The 20527-nt window shown below is 40.0% G+C and overlaps 3 protein-coding genes across 5 annotated transcripts; all 3 read right to left on the minus strand.

Moving 5' to 3' along the window:
• Nucleotides 1-80: 80 nt before the first annotated feature.
• On the minus strand, nucleotides 81-6033 carry necap2 (NECAP endocytosis associated 2). Its single transcript, XM_048181861.1, has 8 exons — nucleotides 5871-6033; nucleotides 5133-5233; nucleotides 4958-5062; nucleotides 4793-4874; nucleotides 4611-4719; nucleotides 1131-1275; nucleotides 969-1056; nucleotides 81-897 (listed from the first exon to the last, which is right to left on the minus strand). Exons 1-8 carry the CDS (start codon nucleotides 5969-5971, stop codon nucleotides 858-860), a joined length of 771 nt encoding a protein of 256 aa, XP_048037818.1. The 5' UTR covers nucleotides 5972-6033; the 3' UTR covers nucleotides 81-857.
• A 945-nt stretch (nucleotides 6034-6978) lies between these two features.
• On the minus strand, nucleotides 6979-11770 carry tmem240b (transmembrane protein 240b). Of its 3 annotated transcripts, none has more exons than XM_048181864.1 (4): nucleotides 10778-11770; nucleotides 10586-10692; nucleotides 8228-8433; nucleotides 6979-8152 (listed from the first exon to the last, which is right to left on the minus strand). In XM_048181864.1, the coding sequence occupies exons 2-4, from the start codon at nucleotides 10678-10680 to the stop codon at nucleotides 7980-7982; spliced, it is 474 nt and encodes a 157-aa protein (XP_048037821.1). In that variant the 5' UTR covers nucleotides 10681-10692; nucleotides 10778-11770; the 3' UTR covers nucleotides 6979-7979. The 3 variants fall into 3 exon arrangements, with proteins under 3 accessions (XP_048037821.1, XP_048037820.1, XP_048037819.1); XM_048181863.1 differs by having other exon boundaries at nucleotides 10586-10708; nucleotides 10861-11769; XM_048181862.1 differs by having other exon boundaries at nucleotides 10861-11763.
• A 1849-nt stretch (nucleotides 11771-13619) lies between these two features.
• ssu72 (SSU72 homolog, RNA polymerase II CTD phosphatase) lies at nucleotides 13620-20501 on the minus strand. The gene is made up of 5 exons (XM_048181870.1): nucleotides 20295-20501; nucleotides 18741-18884; nucleotides 15972-16111; nucleotides 15776-15894; nucleotides 13620-14402 (listed from the first exon to the last, which is right to left on the minus strand). The coding sequence occupies exons 1-5, from the start codon at nucleotides 20372-20374 to the stop codon at nucleotides 14301-14303; spliced, it is 585 nt and encodes a 194-aa protein (XP_048037827.1). The 5' UTR covers nucleotides 20375-20501; the 3' UTR covers nucleotides 13620-14300.
• Between the last annotated feature and the right edge of the window lie 26 nt (nucleotides 20502-20527).

Below are 20527 nucleotides of genomic sequence, written 5' to 3' on the forward strand. Positions count from 1 at the left end.
TTTTTACGCTTATTTTGAATTATTCACTTGAATGAAGCAGTACATTCAGTATATCTGCAACAAAATAAGTTGACACTGCATATCAGGAAACGGTTTATTCATATATAAACCATCATTTGTACATTCTACAGGTGTTTCATAAAGGCACTTGAAGGAAAGATTCAGACTTTAATAATTACTGACAATAAAACTGTAGTCACCAGGAAATAAAGCAAATAAAGTCTGGGGTTAGTTAAAAATATATATACTGTGAATAATCATCTGCGTATAAACACATAAAATCAGCTCTTCAAATCCTGATCCGAGTGAAAATAGCAATTTGAGTCAGACAGATCACATGACGCACAGATAAAACACATGAGGGACTCGAGACTAACAGAAATTAAAGAAAATCTCACCGACTCCACAGACCACATCAAAGAGATTTAAAGCTGAAGTGTGTCATTCGTTTGGATCTTCAAATACTTAGTCTGATGTCGAGGAAGTCACTACTTCATGAACTTCCTGCAAACACTGTGACTTCTCTTTATTGTTTTGTTCTGTCAACGTCTGGCTCAGCCAATGGTGTGAGTTTGGGGCGGGGCTACCTGTTTGACGACCAATGGGGGCGAGTAATCGAAAACAGTCATTGTGGCACACTTCAGCTTTAACATCAACAGGTAAACGAGACGACATTCATCACATTAACTGAAGCCGTGTGAGAGTAACTAACGAGAAACGTGTTTCAAACTCGACAGCAGCTGGAATGCAGCAAATATCAGCGACCGCAGGCCGATTGCATAGAAAACATCCGTGGAAAAACAGCGTCCGTGTGTCGTCGCATTCTCACGTTCCCTTTCCAGAAGCACCGCGGGACGCTAGAACTGCACCCACTCCGAGCGCGTGTCCTGCGTGGACCTGTGGAGCACATCAGAGAGTGAGACGCCTGCGGACGGACGGTCAGAGCGACGGACAGACGTCATACTGACCCAGAGCCTGCCGCGGTGAAATCACCCCACAGGTCCTGAGAGGGCGGAGCCGCGGCGGGGACGGAGTCTCCAATGTCCAACAGCGTCCCTAAAGGGGAAGAGCCTTGTATTAGCCACACCCACCAATGACTATTATAAACACGGCGGATGCGAGCGCCTCACCTGTGCTGGGCGGAGCGACGGGTGTCATCTGCTGCACGACGGGTGGAGGAACGAGACCGCCGGCTCTCACACCGGGAGGAGGAGGAAGCAATCCGCCGGCTGCACGAGACTTCGCCGGCCCGCTGGGGTCTTTCTTCTTGATGTTCTGAGAGAGAGAGACAGAAATCACCACCTGTCTGTCTGACAGAGGCGGCCCGTTTCGAAGAAACAGCTGGAGGCTCCACCCCCCCCAAGGAGAAAAAAAGACAACTGCGACTCAAATTTATTTATTTACTATCATTTATTTATTTACTCTTAAAGGTGCCATCGAACGATTTTTACAAGATGTAATATAAGTCTAAGGTGTCCCCTGAATGTGTCTGTGAAGTTTCAGCTCAAAATACCCCATAGATTTTTTTAAATTAATTTTTTTAACTGCCTATTTTGGGGCATCATTAACTATGCACCGATTCAGGCTGCGTCCCCTTTAAATCTCACACTCCCTGCCCCCCCTGAGCTCTCGACTCTATCATTGCATAAACAAAGTTCACACAGCTAATATAACCCTCAAATGGATCTTTACAAGATGTCCGTCATGCATGCTGCATCCATGCGTCGGATCATGTGAGTATAGTATTTATTTGGATGTTTACATTTGATTCTGAATGAGTTTGATAGTGCTCCGTGGCTAAAGCTAACATTACACACTGTTGGAGAGATTTATAAAGAATGAAGTTGTGTTTATGAATTATACAGACTGCAAGTGTTTAAAAATGAAAATAGCGACGGCTCTTGTCTCCGTGAATACAGTAAGAAACGATGGTAACTTTAACCACATTTAACAGTACATTAGCAACATGCTAACGAAACATTTAGAAAGACAATTTACAAATATCACTAAAAATATCATGATATCATGGATCATGTCAGATATTATTGCTCCATCTGCCATTTTTCGCTGTTGTTCTTGCTTGCTTACCTAGTCTGATGATTCAGCTGTGCACAGATCCAGACGTTAATACTGGCTGCCCTTGTCTAATGCCTTGAACATGAACTGGCATATGCAAATATTGGGGGCGTACATATTAATGATCCCGACTGTTACGTAACATTCAGTGTTATGTTGAGATTCACCTGTTCTTCGGAGGTCTTTTAAACAAATGAGATTTATATAAGGAGGAGGAAACAATGGAGTTTGAGACTCACTGTATGTCATTTCCATGTACTGAACTCTTGTTATTCAACTATGCTGAAGTAAATTAAATTTTTTATTCTAGGGCACCTTTAAGGCCCGTTCACACCAATAAACCGTGGCAAATCACTGATGAATGGAGCTTTCACACTGAACGCGCAGCGATGGATCGCCTTCGGCTAATTCACGCCTGCACACTAGGTGGCGTTGACCGGTTCTTTGCCGAGCGACACACTGCACGAAAAAAACAACCTCGCTTTTTGATTGTTCGCGCCCGTTGTGACTAGCTCATGTGAATACATGCATGTGTGTTAGCAAAGTGTGCTAGGCGTTTCTTGTTGTTTTTCTAGCTACGGCATGATCAATCAAACATCAAAGCGGGCTGAAGTGAAAGAAAATGCAGCAACCGGTAAGAATTTTAAACAGCACAACATTTTTCACAGCATCATGTTTTTCTGAGCCTCTTTGCCGGACAAACTACAGCAGCTACATAGAATAGATGCTAGCCTTTTTAAGTGAATTCCCGCCTCGTGGAAGCATAATACGGACATGCCATTATACACGCATTAACAGTATTTTTTGTATTTCTTCAACAATTTTTTGAATGTTGCCACAGACACAAGGTAGCATATCTACATTGTGGGGAATATAATATAGTTGTCACAATTATGTTTAGTTGGTTTTGTCATGCACAGACTTTTAGAATGTTTTTCTTGTTTAATTTCCCAATTCTCATTTGTTTCTATAGTAACTGTCATTAGTTCATGTGTTTGATTAATTAGTATTATTTGTATTTACTACTTAACTTGTGCCTTTGCCTTCATTTTCTGTTCAGTGTTACTCGTGATTATGTTATAGTGTGTTACTCTGCCTGTTTTGTGGATTATCTTGGCAGAATTTATTAAACTTTGTATTGGATTTATATTCATCTGAGTTTCCTTTTGTCTGCCTGACTTGCGTGACTATAATATAATAAAATATAAGTGTTAAAATACATAGTTAGGAAAGTCACAAAGATGAGGAAACATTCAAGGACATACTTTAATGATGAACGCATAGAAAGCTAAATATTTGCTCGCTTTTTAGAAGAATTCTGTAATATTACTGTAATAATAATAAACACAGTAACAAAATATTTACAGTGATTAAATTTGCAGAAAGCATACTGTGGAATAAAACACAGCCAGCAAGTTACCGTACATTTTACAGTGTTCTTTTTACAGTGTAGTCGATTTATAAATGTATTCTATCTACCACTAATTATACACATTATTCTATTTAATTTTAGGGGCTGTTTTTACGACACCGTTTTCAACTAAAAACTTTTTATGCATTCATTTACACGACAACAGCGTTTTGGTGGCCTGAAAATGAAAACTTACATGAAAAGGCGCGTAATTTTTCTTTACAAAGTGACATCGCTAACTACTTGCTTGGCATGCGTAATACAGCGTTTTTAGTCATTTTCGCAAATCCGTGTGAACGGGGATCGTTTTGATAATGTTGTCATCTGTACAAAGAAAAAACTTTGCCATTTTTAGTACATTGTTGTCGTGTAAACGTACCCTTAAATATGAAGCTAAAACCACCAGTAGGTGGCGGCAAATCACTGCCTTAACGAGTAACTGAATCATTCAGTCAAACGATTCATTTAAAACGGCTCATTTATTCAGTGACAAAGCAAGTGACGAGTGATTCGTTGAGTCTCTAGGCTTGTGCGAGATGCATCGGCGCGGCGCAGACCGATCGGCGCATGACGTCAAAGTACCGCGAGAGCGATTTAAAAGCATAAGGAGTCGTCTGCTCTCCAAACGCTCTTGCGCGACTTTGATGTCATGAGCCGATCGGTCTGCGCCGTGCCGACGCATCTCGCACAAGCTTATTCGTTAGTCCGATCCGTTCAAAGCGCAGATCAGTAACGAAACATCGCGGTGTTGCTCGGAGACGTCACAATGGCTCTACTGTGTATTTGTTTAGAACTAAAATAAAGCAAAGCGAAATATTCTCTAAAATGTAAGTCACTGAATATTAACTTCTTGTTTACTGAACTGTTGTATAAAACCGATATCACATTTGCAATCATGCTGATATTCGGGAAAACCGCACTCTTGCTCGTGTGATACTGCGTAACTATCTAAAGCCAAAAGCAAGGACATTTTTGCCCCATTTCTTGAATTTTGGAGGCATTTTTTCTCCAAGCCCCCATTCATTTCTGACCCTGGTGTGTGAGCGGGGCTGTTTCGAGCACAAACTTCAAGTGAAACATGGCAAAGGTGGATCAGAATGTTATGATCTCGACAGCTGCTCACCCCGATGTTGATCTTGATGGTCTGACCCTCTTTGAAGCCCAAGTCCAGCTTCGGCGCCGAATCCTGAGTGGCTTCCTGTCGGGCGAATTCACTTTCCTGTTTCACCCACCTGTGACATGAGCGAGAGAGACCGTCAGAGGTTGTTGCGCGCTGCAGGTCAAAGGTCAGACTGAACGACTCACTTGAAATGATCCTGTAGCGCCACATTGAAATCGAACGAGTCGCCGCGGTCAGCGAAACCGATGCCGATGAACGCGTGACGGCCTGAAAGAACGACAATCACAAAACATATTCATTTCTCATCACATGGAAACTGTATCATCATGTAGACGTTTTCACACACGGACCGTTTCCGTCTTCGATCCTGATGACGAAGTATCGGCTGGAGTCGGTGACGGCCTCCACTGCGCTGCCCGGATACTGATCCACCGGAGCCTGAGCGAACAGCTCACCTGACAAAACACACACATGTTCACATGACCTGATCACACGTGTGTGTGTGTGTGTGTGTGTGTCGCTCACCTGTGTTTTTGTCCTCTAGTTTAATGAAGGCTGCAGTTCCTTTGGCTGTGATTTTCATGCGTCCGGTCCACGCCGGCTCGTCCAGCTTCCAGTCCGCCGCCCTGAGACACAATTAAAGTCACCATGAAATCAACATTAATACTGCAGCGTTTATTATTAATCATCTTCATCGTTTTAAATTCACGTTCCTCGTAATCTTGAATCAGAATAACATCTCTTCTCTTCTCTGATGACGAGGGCGGGGCAACCTGTCACTCACATGAGATCCTCCAATAGCAAACCACAACCATCCAATCAATTCCTTAAAATACAAAATCAAGCCCCGCCCTACATTTGTTCTTGTTTGAGAAGCGATTCGCTCGGATATACGACACAAAGACCAGCGCAACTTCACTTTCATGACGACTTTAAGCACATCGATAAACACACAAACTATATAATAACTCATCTGCACACAAACAGTATTTGATACAGTACTAAATATTCATGTTTCGCTCATTAATATTCATTTGTTATTCATCAGCCCTGTCTTCAACTCTTGAGGAGTTTCTGTTGTTGACAGCAGATGATCTGAATCATTATCGACCTGATCATGTGATCGACGAATAATAGAATCAAATAATCAAACATCAGATTGACAATGCGTGAGTTTATTGAGGAAGGAACTCAGTATCATGTGATCAGTGTTGTGAGTTTAACTCGTGATTAAACTCTAAAGCTGACTGATGCAGATCTCACCGGTATCCGCGGTTGGAGCTTCTGGGCGGAATTCGGTAAACATGAACCTCTGACTTCACACACACCACCGACTCATACTGTGCGCTAGTGTCCGCCATCATCACTGGAACACCACCGACAACACGTCACGGCACTTCCGCTTCCGCCTGCAGGCGGCACAAAATAAAAGACAGTTCCCGCCCCCTCACTCAACAACATCCGTGTCAAACTGTAATATTATGCTTCATATTTCGTGTCGTGAGGTGACAGAATAACAAACACGTCATCATAAGAGCTGATTAAGTAGAAATGTGCGGAATAATAATCGGTGTTTTTCAAAGGGCTTTTGTCTTTTTGTTCATTTCTGGAATGACTGTTAATGGACTGGTGTGGGATACAATTTGGACATTTTAAATAAAATTTCACAAAAAAAAAAACTAAAACAATAAACTAAAGCTAAACAATCTTTAAATATTATCCCAGCATTAGCATCTAACATAAACAGGTTTGACTGTTATATTGATTTATCTTGTGTTATTGTAGATACATTCTCTTATTTTGAGGTTTTTGGTCAAATTTCTGGTCATTTATTCACATCATGACCAGTTTTGACATATATATATATATATATATTTGTGTGTGTTTATATGTACACACATTACGTCGGTATTAAATCAAACATCTCAACTTAAAACTTGAAATATCAACTTGATTAATTTTATACTTTTATATTTAAAGTTAAGTTGTTGTGCTCAGTGGTGAAATTTGGTGACATTTATTATCATTTAATATTAAATTCAAGTAACAAAATTAAGCAAAAATGTAATTTAATAATAAAGAAACAAAATGAACATTACCATTTTCTCATTTTAAGAAAGACAACAAAGATGCACTGCAAAACATCAAAAACAAAAAACAACAACAAAAAAAAACTTTTCTTATTTAGTATTTTTGTCTTTATTCCAGTCAAAATATCTAAAAATTCTTAAATCCAGATTCTTAACATCTTGTTTCTTGTTTTTTGAAATCTTGTTTCTGTCACAGAAACCATTGGCAGATGATTTTGCTTGTTGTAAACATGATTCATGTTATACTTTTATATTTAAAGTTAAGTTGTTGGGCTCAGTGGTGAAATTGGGTGACATTTATTATCATTTAATATTTAATATTAAATTCAAGTAACAAAATTAAGCAAAAATTTAATTTAATAAACAAAATGAACATTACTATTGTCTCATTGCAAGAAAGACAAAGATGCACTGGGAAAAAAACTTTGCTTATATAGTATTTTTGTCTTTTTTTTCAGTCTAAATATCCAAAAATTATAAAATCCAGAGTCTTTTACTAGATATGTAAAATGTTTTATCTTGTTTTATCTGCCAATGGGATAAGAAAAACATCTTGTTTCATTGATTATTACATCTTGATTATTTCTCCCATCCCATTGGCAGATCATTTTGCTTGTTTTAAGCAAAAACTCACTTCGTTTTTATTTTTTTCCCCCCTGAAAACAAGAAAAAAAAATATCTCATGAAAAACCAGTGTGTCAGTAAACCTTAAGCTTCTGTCCAGTCCGACGCCTCACATCCAAGCTCCTCCGTGAGATACGAGACCGGTGTGACACGCAGGCGACGCTCAATATAGTAAAAGCATCTGGATTTAAGAATTTTTAGATATTTCGACTGGAAACAAGACAAAAATACTAAATAAAAAAAGCATTTTTTGCAGTGTGCTGAAGATACGAGAGCATCGAGACTACAAACACAAACTGACACTGATATTTTCATGAGTAAAAAACATGTTGAGGGCTGAAACAGATTTGTGCTCCATCAAACGAGTCACTTTAATGTCACACAAACACTAAATACAGCAGCAGATCGACTCAGAGACTCAGAAGATCTCTGGCCTTCAAACGTCAGCTAAACATCAAACGCCTCCCGTTTTTCTACAGATTACCCAGCATGCCCTGTTTCTAAAACAGACACTGTTACCTGATACACAAAAATTGGTCTAAAAAATGCAAACCCCCCCCGGTGATGTGAAGACCCCTACAAAACGAACACTCACAAAACCTGTGAAAAACACACAGCAAGCAGAAAAACACCGAGGAACATCTGGACGCAAAGTTCGTCAGAGTCTGCGTGGACTCGGGTGGCCGTTGTGGTACAGCTTCTGCTTGACGTGGACCACGTTATTCCCGGCGTCCTCCGGCGTCCGGCGCGGCTGCAGGCGTCTGCGCAGCTCCCTCAGGTTACACACGCGGGACACCCAGCGCCACGAGCGCCACAGCTCGCCGTCCGCACCTGAAACGACACGCAGAACCTCAGTCAGCGCGCAGCGGCGAACCGCACGCGCCTCTGACCGGAGCGAGCTCTCACCGTAGGCTCTGCTGGACCTCCAGAAGCGCAGCGCGCAGTGAAGCGCCCCGTCCAGCCACAGCAGGATCCAGCTGATGCAGAAGCCCATCAGGAGACCCAGGACCAGGTCCAGCTCCTGTTTGCTCACGCTGCTCCCCGTCGCGGAGCCGCCGATGGAGCCGGCCGAGACCGAGCCCTCGTACGGGATCACGTACTCCACGTGATGCCTGTGGGACGGAGGAGAACACGCTTTCAGTAAACCTTCGCAATCATGACGATGTTTCTCCTAAAAAACAGACTCAAACGAGTAAAAAAAAAAACATGGTACACTCTTAAAAATAAAAAGAACCATTTTTGCTCTCCAAAGAACCTTTCAGTGATCATTTCTTAGAAGAACCATTTATGTTCAATGAAAAAACATTTATCAATGTTGCCGTCAATTTACTTTTCCACTGTAAATGACAAGATGACTGTTTCTGTTTCACTTCCATTCAACAACATTTTACTGTAGAATACATGAAATGTCTCCATATATAGAGAACTCACTGTTAGCCAATTAACAGGTTTTTAGTGCAGTTGCTGAAACGGGACGAGGACAGTAAATCTGAGTACAGTTTGAGAAGAAACATCTGAGAAGACTCTCATTCTTTTCACTGCAGATCCACCCCAGTACAGTCACGTCAATGTCACGCTTCGCCGTACGCCAAATATTATCTCATTCTTGAGGTGAAACGCGAGCTGGACGTGTTTTCGCGAGGCGGACAGGTTACGTCCAGTAGGTCAGGTGTCTGACGCTCAACAAGCTCTTTCTCCATCACCTGTTCCTGCCGTCTTTCCCTCCACACTCGTTAGGGCTCAGGTATCCTCACCGCTGACTAACCTACGCCACTGGAAAACTACAGACTGGGGTTCCTCAGGGTTTCCCCACCTCACAAACATACGTTTGGCTAACGTTCCCATTAAGTTATGAAAACGTTATTTCTGAATGTTCTCTGAACTAAAATGTTGGTTATGTGAACGTTAAGGGAACATTCGGAAACAAGTAGTAACATTTAAAAAAACGTTAGATGAACATCAAACTAAAACGTTTCAGTTAAAAACGTTTTATGAACGATGTATAAATAATGTTTTTGTGAGAAAATTAATAACGACCAGATAACTTTGAACGAACGTTCTATTAAAATGCTTGTTTGTAGAACTTCACCAATTAACATCTTGCCTAGAATCAATCGTTAGTTAGCTTCACCTTCCCTCATTAGGGTTAGTTTACACGGTAACAATGTACTAAAAATTTACGTTTTTCCTTTGTGTTTTTCACATACAGATGACAACCTTGTCAAAACGATCCCTTTCAACAATGATCAGCGAAAACGTTTAAAAACGCTGTATTCTGCTGCCAGGCCAGTAGATGGCGATCAAGAAGAACGCTATAGACTGAACATGTAATACGTACGCGCATGACGTCACCGTTTTCACAAATTCACGCTGTAGTAGTTTACACGGAGACACTAACGGCGTCGTTTTTGCGTTTTCAGGCCCCCAAAACACCGTTGTCGTTTAAATGAACGGCCAAAACACAACGAAAGAGATATTGAACTGTAGCATCTGTGCTGTTACGGAAAATTGACCCAAGCATAAAGGTGCAGTCACGTATGATATTTCAGATTAATTTTGCGAGTTTATCAGTCAATAGCGTAGCGATGTATGAAGCGCCGCTCTCAAGTCAATTTAAGCAGTTTTCACGTGGTGAATTCATATAAATGCATATAATAAGCTATATGGGTATTTCAAATTAATATCATTCGTATATATATCGAGAATAATCATTAACTGAGAGTTTGGGGAGACCTGATTTCGAGGGAGGACCCGATTTGTCACGACACAAGCTGCATATTTTTAGACGCTGAAGACAGACGTCACTACCTGAACCGCACTGTGATTGGCTGCCGATCGCGTTTTTCCCTTCATATTTGCATAAAGTCGAGAACTGCCCAACGTTTTGACGCTCTCGAGCGCTTTCTCCAGTCCGCTGTCAATCCCACAATGCACTGCGCAAGCGTGAAGCTCAACTTCCATAGAAATTAATTGAAAACGCTCGCTCCGGACACGAACCGTAACGGATTTCTGCTGTAAATGTGACCGCATCGCATCGTATTTACTATGAATAAAACCAAAAAAACATGGTTATTGTAGTTATTCGTGTAGGTTTTGCGTGGTTATACAAATGGTAATCAATACACAAAACATTACTATAAGTTAATTAGTAAACCAGAAATCTGACATTTAATATTTTAATAATAGCGGGCTAAAGCTGTTCCCTTCATTTGTACCTGGCTATTAATGTGTCTAGAAAGTGAATAAAAATAAAGCGTATCTTACCTGCCGCAGGTGCAGTGACACACGCGCTCGGGTCCGCGCATGCGCGGTAGGATGAAGTTGTGAAATCGGTCCAGCAGCGCGTTCATGTCGGACATACACACGATGGCCTGGAAAACACCAAAACTACTGCCATTTCCCAGCGATTAGCGATTAAAAATGCATTTCAACATGTTTCTCCACAGAAAACCACACAATTATCAATAAAGTTGAGCTGCAGTCATTGTGAGAGAGAGTTATGTAATTCCTCAGCAGAATCTTCACACAGATCTTCTTACCAGCACCAGAACCGCTCCAGCCACCATAAACATCATCTTCATCCACACATCATCTTCATCACAGTCCAGAGATCGTCTTCATCCACACAGTACATAAACATCATCTTCATCACAGTCCACAAACAACACAGATTGAGATATTATTTGACCATCATCTACATCAAATCCTGCTCAGATCTTCATCAGAGTGCGCGGATCCTCATCTTCCTCGCAGGTTCGCGCGGATGGAGGTGTTTAGCGGAGCATCAGATGTCTCACCTGCGGCTCGGATGCGTTTCTACAACATGTCCGCGAACGCGCGAGTGTCGCGGCGCGTCGGCAGAAGCTTCGGGCGCTTCAGCGGGTGTTTATTTCCACCCACAATAGCAGAAAACAGAAAGAGCGCGGAGAATCGCGTCCAGATCTGATCTGTAAGTGATCTGCTGGAGTTTGACTGTATCAGATCTCAGATCAGTCCATTAGCTTAATGAGGAACTCCTGCGTCACGCTCATCTGGAATATCAGACCCGCGCGGGACACGTACAGAAATACCATGGTAATACCATGTTTTACACTGCGGCTTTTTTAATGTATTCGAACATTTCACGCCAACGACTATACTATATTAGCGCCAACGCGCGATATTATTCGTTATAAGCGCGCGCTGAAGTTTTGACGTAAATGCTCGCGCTCTTTAAAGTCGGATGGATTCTGATTGGCTGTTAATTCTTTTATCGCTAATCAGCTGAAATTACCCTGAAATTAATAACACATCTCTGATATTAGCGCAATTATTCAAACTTTATCGTTTTTGGTGTTCGCGGGCCTTTACTATCATAATATTCCGTACCCATTAAAATCCACCTCAGCATTTATGCGCCATTCCTGGTTCAAAGTCGATTGTTTTGTTTTTGTTTTTTTCTCCACAAAATTGTATAATATCCAAGATTCACATTTCTAGTAATTGTGCAGTTAATTCTCATATTGTACACTGTAAAAAATGAATGTGATTTTAACAGTAAAATATTGTAAAAATATTTTGAATAAATTGTAAATAGGTTAGCAGTAAGTTCCCGTATTATATACAGGGAAAAACTGTTTCACATTTCCCTGTGTGACACTCCACATTTGAAAGTATTTTGTTTAAATAATCATGTTTCTTAATAGTTTTTGTTATCAGTCATGTACATTAGGGTTTTATGTTACATCTTCTGTTGTTTAGTGAATGTTTATTGCATTATTTAAGTGTTGTGGGTTACCATGATGGTGTTTTGCGTTTGCGTGAATTACTTTTTGCACTTTCTTTAGATTAGTATATACTCCAGCTTGTGGAAAACTGCTTGTGATGAACTCTGATTCTTCATGTGGCTTCCTCTTTTACATATTATGATGCTTGTCAGTATATGTTAAAGGTACAAAACATATTTTAATAGAAATGTGCATTGTTGACTTTATTGGTTTACATTCAAATTTTCTTAAATTACAGATTTATACTGTAAAATTTACAGTTTGTTCTGTAAATGTTTACACAGTTTTTCTGTATTTTTTACAAAATTATTCTGGCAACCACAGCCACCAAAATTATTTTGTAAAAACTACTGAATTTTTTTTAGTGTATTTTCAGAAAGTTTTTGAATATTTTTCCTCTCCCCAAACGTGTCACTACCGAAACACAATAATAAACAATTTATTAAGAAGGGTCACACTGATCTATTGAGATTTTGTTCTCATCTTCCTTGTAAATATATATTTTTTTGTTATTTTAAAAAAATCTTTTCACAGGTAAATCAATAACAATTACAATTTTAACAATATTTCAAGTGTAATTTATGAGATTTGTTGTATTTTGAATCCAATCTTTCTTTGTAAAAGTCATAAAGTTTATCAAACTGATTTCAAAGTGAAGGATTCATTAGTTTGAATAAACACTGAATCAAACACTATAATAACATCTTAGCTGATCATTCAATATACTTTATTTCTGACAAATCATCCCATGTTTCGGTAGTGACAGTAATGTGTTGGTAGTGACCACATCACATGACACGATTTAACTCACATACTAAAACATATTAAAATACTAATGATTTGCATAACTGTACTAAAATTTAGTTTATTTCCCCTAAATAAATGATTATGTGTTCCCTTTTGTTACTTCCGAAACAACAAACTAAATTTTATGGAATAACAGCCAGAAAAGTTTAATTGCAGAAAAGGTGTTTGTTAGTGACGTTCCTTAAAGCTCCACACAGATTTTCAGGCTTTTGAACTCATTTAACTCAGAATGATGATGATCTGCTGTGAAAGAGAGGCTGTGAGAGGAGGAACACAGGAATATTTCCTGAAGTGTGTTAAAATCAGACTCAGACAATGACTCAAACACACACTGTTCCGGTAGTGACGTGAACATGAGGGACACTTTTTTTTTTTTACATAAAGTTTCATGATTTAAAAATAAAAAGTAAATATTTTTTCAAAACAACTATGGAAAAAATTGCGAAAATTATTTCAATATCATTTTCATAAGTTGAAATGTAGGGGTCAGGGTTCGGGACAGACTCCTCCCAATTGAAATTACCCAATAAATGATGATTTTATATTTATTAATCTTACTGATATTTGAAATATTATTGTATGATTAAACAGATAATAGAAGGATCTTAGTAAACATCTAACATTTGAATAATTAAATGCTTTTTAATGTGTTTTTGGTTGTGGGACAGCAGTTTGCACCAATTCTGTAAAACAGCCCATATACAATAAAAAACAAACACGTTCACTGAGATTCATCGACGCTTTATTCATTCATTCATTCATATATAGCGCAATATTTACAAGAATAATTTCAGGCACTCTGGGCTGCTTCAGGTACAATTACAGAATCATCCTTTCATTTGCAAAATTAAAGGAAAAAAAAAAAAAAAGATCAATGGGTATCAAATCCCATGTTTAAATAACGGTGAAAGAAATTCATGAGAAACTCAAAAGATATCATCCCATCTGCCCATCTGAGTTATTAAACATTACATCCTCTAAATAAAACATCTTTTTAAACGTGATCAGATACGGTCGGGCTGCAACACACCCTTTAAATGCAAGAAAACCCTTATTATTATGATTAACTCTGAGGGTTTTGTCACTAATGGGTTTGTTGGCAGCGCTGCAGGTCAAGAACCGAACGCTCGTGTCTAGAACCTTCTCTCCGTTCAGTTCAGCATTCGGTGTCCGTGAACACGTCAAAACATCACGACCGCGAGTCGAGTCTGCGCGGAGCTGCAGGGCGGTCGCGCTGCTGAGGTTTGTGTTGACAGTAAACAGAATGAGAGAGAGAGTCACGTGACCGCCGGCGCCAGAGTTACAGTCCTGACCGAGCTCTGTGCGCGTCACGTCACGTGAGAGTTTCTGCATGTAAATGAGGGCGCTGCCATGGCAACCAGCCTGACGGCGGCGTTCAGCGCGGGTCAGTAGAAGCAGACGGTGTGAAGGAACGGTCTGTGGCTTTTGTCCTCAAACTCCTGCAGAAGTTCATCGATCTCGTTCTCCATGTCGTCAGTGTGCTGAATCTGAGAGAGAGACGGACGGATCAAAACACACACAAACGCCAGCAAAAATGAAAGAAAAATGAAGCCAGATCAGCGTGTTCTTGGATTATGAAACGAACGATTTGACAAGCAAACATGAAACGCGAGCAGAACGAATTCATCGTAAATTGATGTTAAAACCATTTTTATGTGAACTGAATGTGATCATCTACACAAGAGTTTTATGAAACGCGAGCAGAACGAATGCGTAAAATGTTCGTAAACCGTTCTGACGTAAATTTTCGTATTTATGAAAATGTTCCTATCATAGCAACCGAAGCGTCTCAAAAAGCTGCGCCTCAAGCGCCACCAGCTGGACGTTTTCAGAAGAACACCAGGCATTTTTTTTTTTTTTTTTCAGCTGGCTAAAAACACTTTGGTTTAATAAATTAATTTATTAGTTTAGTAAATTAACGATAATTAAATATATTTATTGTTAGGCAGATATGGCTTATTAGTCTCTTCTGCATTTATGCAACATACTGGCATCAAACCTTACATATGTTGTAAATTATATGCGGGGATTGTGAACGAGTGCCCTATTTACGAATGATTGGAATTCACATTTAACGATCAAATCTGATGTTTACGAAGCGTTTGTGAATCAGCGAAGGTCCGTTTTGTGCGCAAACTACTCCGAATTTACTCACATTTATGAAAGTTTCATGAATGAGGCCCTTAATGTAAGAAAATTACACAAATGTTCATGAAACTCGTATTCTTACAGAAATGTTGTGCTAATTGTGTATGAATTAACATCAGCAATTTTATCGACAATTTACACATTTCATACTGTAATATGCTATTAGTTTTTAATATTTTGGATCAGTTTTTATATAATATTTTGTTTTATTTTAATTAAATTTGTAGTAATTGTGTTGTTTTATTAGTTTTTTCAGTTCTACATCAAGTTAAAATCAATGAAAATGAGAAGTTGCCTTGGCAACTAGCTGAAATAAAAAGTTTCATTTCAGTTAAAGTTAATTTTATTTCAAATGACGAAAACGTTTTTTTTCTTTTAAGTTTACTTAACTATAATAAATCCAAATTTCATGAACAATCATCAAACCATTCATGCAAGAAAGGTTTTATGAAAGTACATGAAATTGTAAAAAGAAAAAAAAAAAGTTTTTTTTCCATGAAAACCGAGCAGAAGGAATTTGTAGAAGGATTTCATTAAGCATTAAGTGAACGAAGCGCACGCGTTTAAAGGCCGCTCACACCTACAACCACTATAACTATATTAACATCCACACCAGCGGACGACAGCGTTCAGTGTTGACCGGCTCTTTAAAGCAGGAAGGACTGTGATTGGCTGTGGACGGTCAGGTGTGAACGGCCTGAGCTCTACTCACACACTGGCACAGTTCACAGATGAGGAAGGCTCCCAGCGTGGCCTCCTCGTGGTTGTCCTGAATGTCCACGTTGATGACGTGCACCGGCTGAAAGGTCTCCTGCTCGCGCGAGTTCAGGTCTGAAAGAGACGCACGGGTTATTCAGGAGCTCACGATGCTGACGTAACTCAACAGATGTGTTCAGACGTCTCCTCACCCTCCAGCACCTGGTCGTACACGCGCTCCTCGCAGGTGATGACCAGGTCAAACTGGTCTTTGCAGCTCTGGAAGCGCTCGGGCCGCGTCTTAATGCGCTTGTTGCGGTCTAACATGTGTAAGATGCCATTCTGTGTGTATCTGAGGAGGAGCAGCGGTCAAGGAAGACAACATACATCAAACTGCCACGATTACAAAGGGTTAAACAGTGGAAACTCGTGCACTAGCGCCATCTGCTGGCCAACCTGTGGAAATCACTTCTGCATGTCAGAGTCCAGACACACTATGCCACTATTTGATCCATTTCATTGCTGAATAAAACAATGTGAGAGACAAAAAGTAAATAAGCATTCATGGGGCGATCACAAACACCAAATAAACCTGCCGTCGTTCATGTTAACTAAAAATAAAAGTTTCTCTTTGCTCTGCTGAAAATGAGACGGGTAAAGATTAAATTATGATGATGTATTTTAAACATCAAATGCTTCAGATTTGAGAAAGAGTTGATTTTCCACTGCAGTTTCAGGAACATTCGTATTTATGCAAGTATGGTTTATTAAAACAAAAACAAACTCACTCATTTTATCATTCATCAGGTGAAAAGTCTAAACAAAAAATGTTGTTTATGTCTAGTTAAAAATATCAACAAACCCTTAAACGTACTCTTAAAGCAACAGTGCGTGAGATATGAAGTCTTGTCTTCTTGAACACTAGTGTGTTTTGACAGACTTTCCCACTTTCAAAATACACCCGTCCAAAGTAAAACGCTTTGCTTCCTCAAATAAAATCTCAAGTTATAGATCTTTTTACTGTAAATTAAAACAAAAATACTAGGATAACAGAATCACTGACGTCTGGAGCACAAACACTAGTAATAAAGATAATAAACTAGACGCTTAAAAATAAGTGTCCTAAACAATTATTTTGTCCGGAGAACTGTGCCTGCATCATCTACAGTGCCGAAATATACTTTATAAGACAGCAAAAGACCAAATAAGATTGAGTTTGTAGTTGTCGGATGCTTACGGCCATGGTTCACATGAATCCTGTGCTTCAGTTTGAGTTGTTCTGGCTAAACCAGTGGACTAGAGATCATCAAACGGCTTACATTCACACGAGCGAATAAATCTGCGTGATCCGCTTTCACGTGAAGCCAATGAATCAGAGTTCTGGAAAAGACCGCTCTGTTTTCATCAAAACATGACAAAACACTGAGTAGAGTGAAACTTACTGGCCATGACACTGTATTACACATCTGTGTTTGACAGATTCTTTCCCTCGTGTTCACAATTAAGGTCATCGAAAGGGGATAGTTCATCAAAAATGAAAAATAAAAGTCACTACTTGCTCACCCTCATGTTGCTCCAAACCTGCATGAGTCTTTCTTCAGTGGAACACAAAAGGAGATATTTTGAAGAACCAAATATTGGACCCCAGTGATGTTCTTCTCTATTAATGTTCCACAGAAGGTTTGGGACGACATGAGGGCGAGTGAATGATAATTTGTGGATGAACTGTACCTTTACCGTCCCTTCAAACGGTAGGAGCGCAGAGGTCATGGGTTCGATTCCCAGGGAAAGCAAGAACTGATCAAACGCAACGAATGTTGCTCTGCGTCTGCCGAGTGTGTAAATGTAATGTGAGGATTACTCCACATGGACAAGAGCTTATTAAAAGACAGAAGCCATGCATTATGTTGCAGATCCTAAGATAAAGGGCTGTTCACAACAAGAACGATAATTATATTAGCGTCCACACCAGCGGACAATATCATTTTAAACGTTGTAGTTGTGACGTGCACTCAATTATTTTACATTCAGAATGATGTTTAAAATCGTTATTGTCCTCGCTGTGAACAGGCCTCGAGTCACTTTAAAGGGTTAGTTCATTCGAAAGTGAGATTTCTGTCATTAATTACTCTCCCTCATGTCGTTCCACACCCGTAAGACCTTCGTTCATCTTCAGAACACAAATTAAGATATTTTTGATGAAATCCGAGAGGTTTATGACTCGTCCATATACTAATCAACACTTTCAAGGTCCAGAAAGGTACTAAAGACATCGTTAAAACAGTCATGTGACTGCAGTGGTTCAACCTTAATGTTATGAAGAGACGAGAATACTTTTTGTGCGCAAAAACAAAACAAAAATAACCACTTTATTCAACAATCTCTTCTGTCATTATCTTACGCAGGTGACGCAGTGAAGCTTCCGTGTTTACGTCTGAACGCCGGCTCAGTATTGGCCGAAGCTGATCACGTGATCAGCTGATGCAGGAGCCGGCCAATAATGAGCCGGCGTTCTGACGATGAACCTGGAAGCGCTGGATGTAAACAACTATGAGAATGACACAGAAGAGATTGTTGAATAAAGTTGTTGTTTTTGCGCACATAAAGTATTCTCGTCTCTTCATAACATTAAAGTTGAAGCGCTGCAGTCACATGACTGTTTTAACGATGTCTTTAGTACCTTTCTGGACCTTGAAAGTGTTGATTATATTGCTGTCTATGGACGAGTCTCTTGGATTTCATCAAAACTATCTTAATTTGTGTTCTGGAGATGAATGAAGGTCTTACGGGTGTGGAACGACATGAGGGAGAGTAATTAATGACTGAAATCTCATTTTCGAATGAACTAACCCTTGCAGCTTCGTCAGTGTTCATGTTTCCTGTCAAATAATCAATGTATTAATCAGGGGTTTCGTCTCTTTTTTGGGGGGTCCTGCAGTGCAGATCTGTCAGGTGTTTTTCTGTGTATGCGCTAGGGATACAGTTCCTTGTCTTTACGGACCAAGTCGTTGTACATCTGCTCATAAGTGGTTTTGAAGTCGTAAATGTTGGGTTTGTCCGGAGCGGGTCCCGGGAGTTTCACATGGGTTCCCGTGCCGAAGGAACGCACATCAAACCCTCGCTTGCTGGAGAAACAACAAGAGAGACAGTGAGAAATCACAACAGATCAGAACAGCAAACGCATGCGGACAGAAGAGACGTGAAGAAAAATCCTGTCCAACCTGTGTCGACTTACCTGAGATCAATTACCTCACCTAGATCAACCTAGATTGTGTCTTAAAGGATTAGTTCACTTCAGAATTCACATTTCCTGATAATTTACTCTCCTCCATGTCATCCAAGATGTTCATGTCTTTCTTTCTTCAGTGGAAAAGAAATGAAGGAAAACATTCCAGGATTTTTCTCCATATAGTGGACTTCACTGGGGTTCAACGGGTTGAAGGTCCAAATGTCAGTTTCAGTGCAGCTTCAAAGAGCTCTACATGATCCCGAGGAATAAGAGTCTTATCTAGAGAAACCATCGGACATTTACTACAAAAAATAAAAAATTATATACTTTTTAACCACAAATGCTCGTCTTGCACTGCTCTGTGATGCTCCACGCATGACGTAATCATGTTGGAAAGCTCACGCGTGACGTAGGCGGAAGTTTTAACCATTTGTGGTTAAAAAGTATATAATTTTTTATTTTTTTTAGTAAATGGCCGATGGTTTCTCTAGATGAGACTCTTATTCCTCGTCTGGGATCATGTAGAGCTCTTTGAAGCTGCACTGAAACTGACATTTGGACCTTCAACCCGTTGAACCCCAGTGAAGTCCACTATATGGAGAAAATCCTGGAATGTTTTCCTAATTTCTTTTCCACTGAAGAAAGAAAGACATGAACATCTTGGATGACATGGAGGAGAGTAAATTATCAGGAAATGTGAATTCTGAAGTGAACTAATAGTTAGACAAAATCTTTTCTAATTAAAATTAGACCAATCTACCTTATTATAACTGACTTGACGAGTCTTGAAGAAAAATGTTATGACTATCTTTTTAAGCAGTTTATGCCACCGGCCACTGAATATAAACTCTAGACTCACCTGAGATTTTCCATACTAATTTTATCTATGGTTAACAAAACGGTACCATGTGCTGGTATTCTCTGAAGTACCATGATACATGAACATGTAATGGATCAGTACCATGGTATTACCATCACTGTACCATAGTACTGCGTTTTAGTAAGGGAACATCATTACCCCTGTATTAAAATACAAGTCTGTTATAATTTCGCTGGTCCGACTAGTTTGTTCCAGAACTTTCTCTCGTTTTGTCTTTTTTCGATTTCACGTTTTTAGAAGATCTTCGTCTGCTTCCGTGTTTCTCGACGCGTTTCTTCAGCGAAAATATAAAATATGTTTATGTAATGATTCGTTTCTCGCGATATGACGACTGCGATCCGCTTTTGGACCATCCGAGAATACAGAACGACGAAATGATCAAGAAACCGGCTGGGCTCGAGTTCGGCTCGTTTTTCTCGTCGTTACCTCAGGATGTTGTGCGCTTCCATGCTGCGGTTCTGGTTGCTGGAGCACACGACCGCGACACGCAGCGGATGGGCCGGCATCGCTAGCTAAAGCCCGGGGAGAGTGGAGCGAGTTTGAGGGGAACGGTTCGGCACGAGAGCTCGGTTCGACAGCTCCTCACAGATCCGCTGAGGGGGAGAAAATGGCGGATGAGCTGCGCAGCTGTCAGTGAGGCGTCACAATAGGGGGAGGGG

Source organism: Megalobrama amblycephala, linkage group LG2, assembly GCF_018812025.1.
Source record: "Megalobrama amblycephala isolate DHTTF-2021 linkage group LG2, ASM1881202v1, whole genome shotgun sequence".
NCBI lineage: Eukaryota > Metazoa > Chordata > Actinopteri > Cypriniformes > Xenocyprididae > Megalobrama > Megalobrama amblycephala.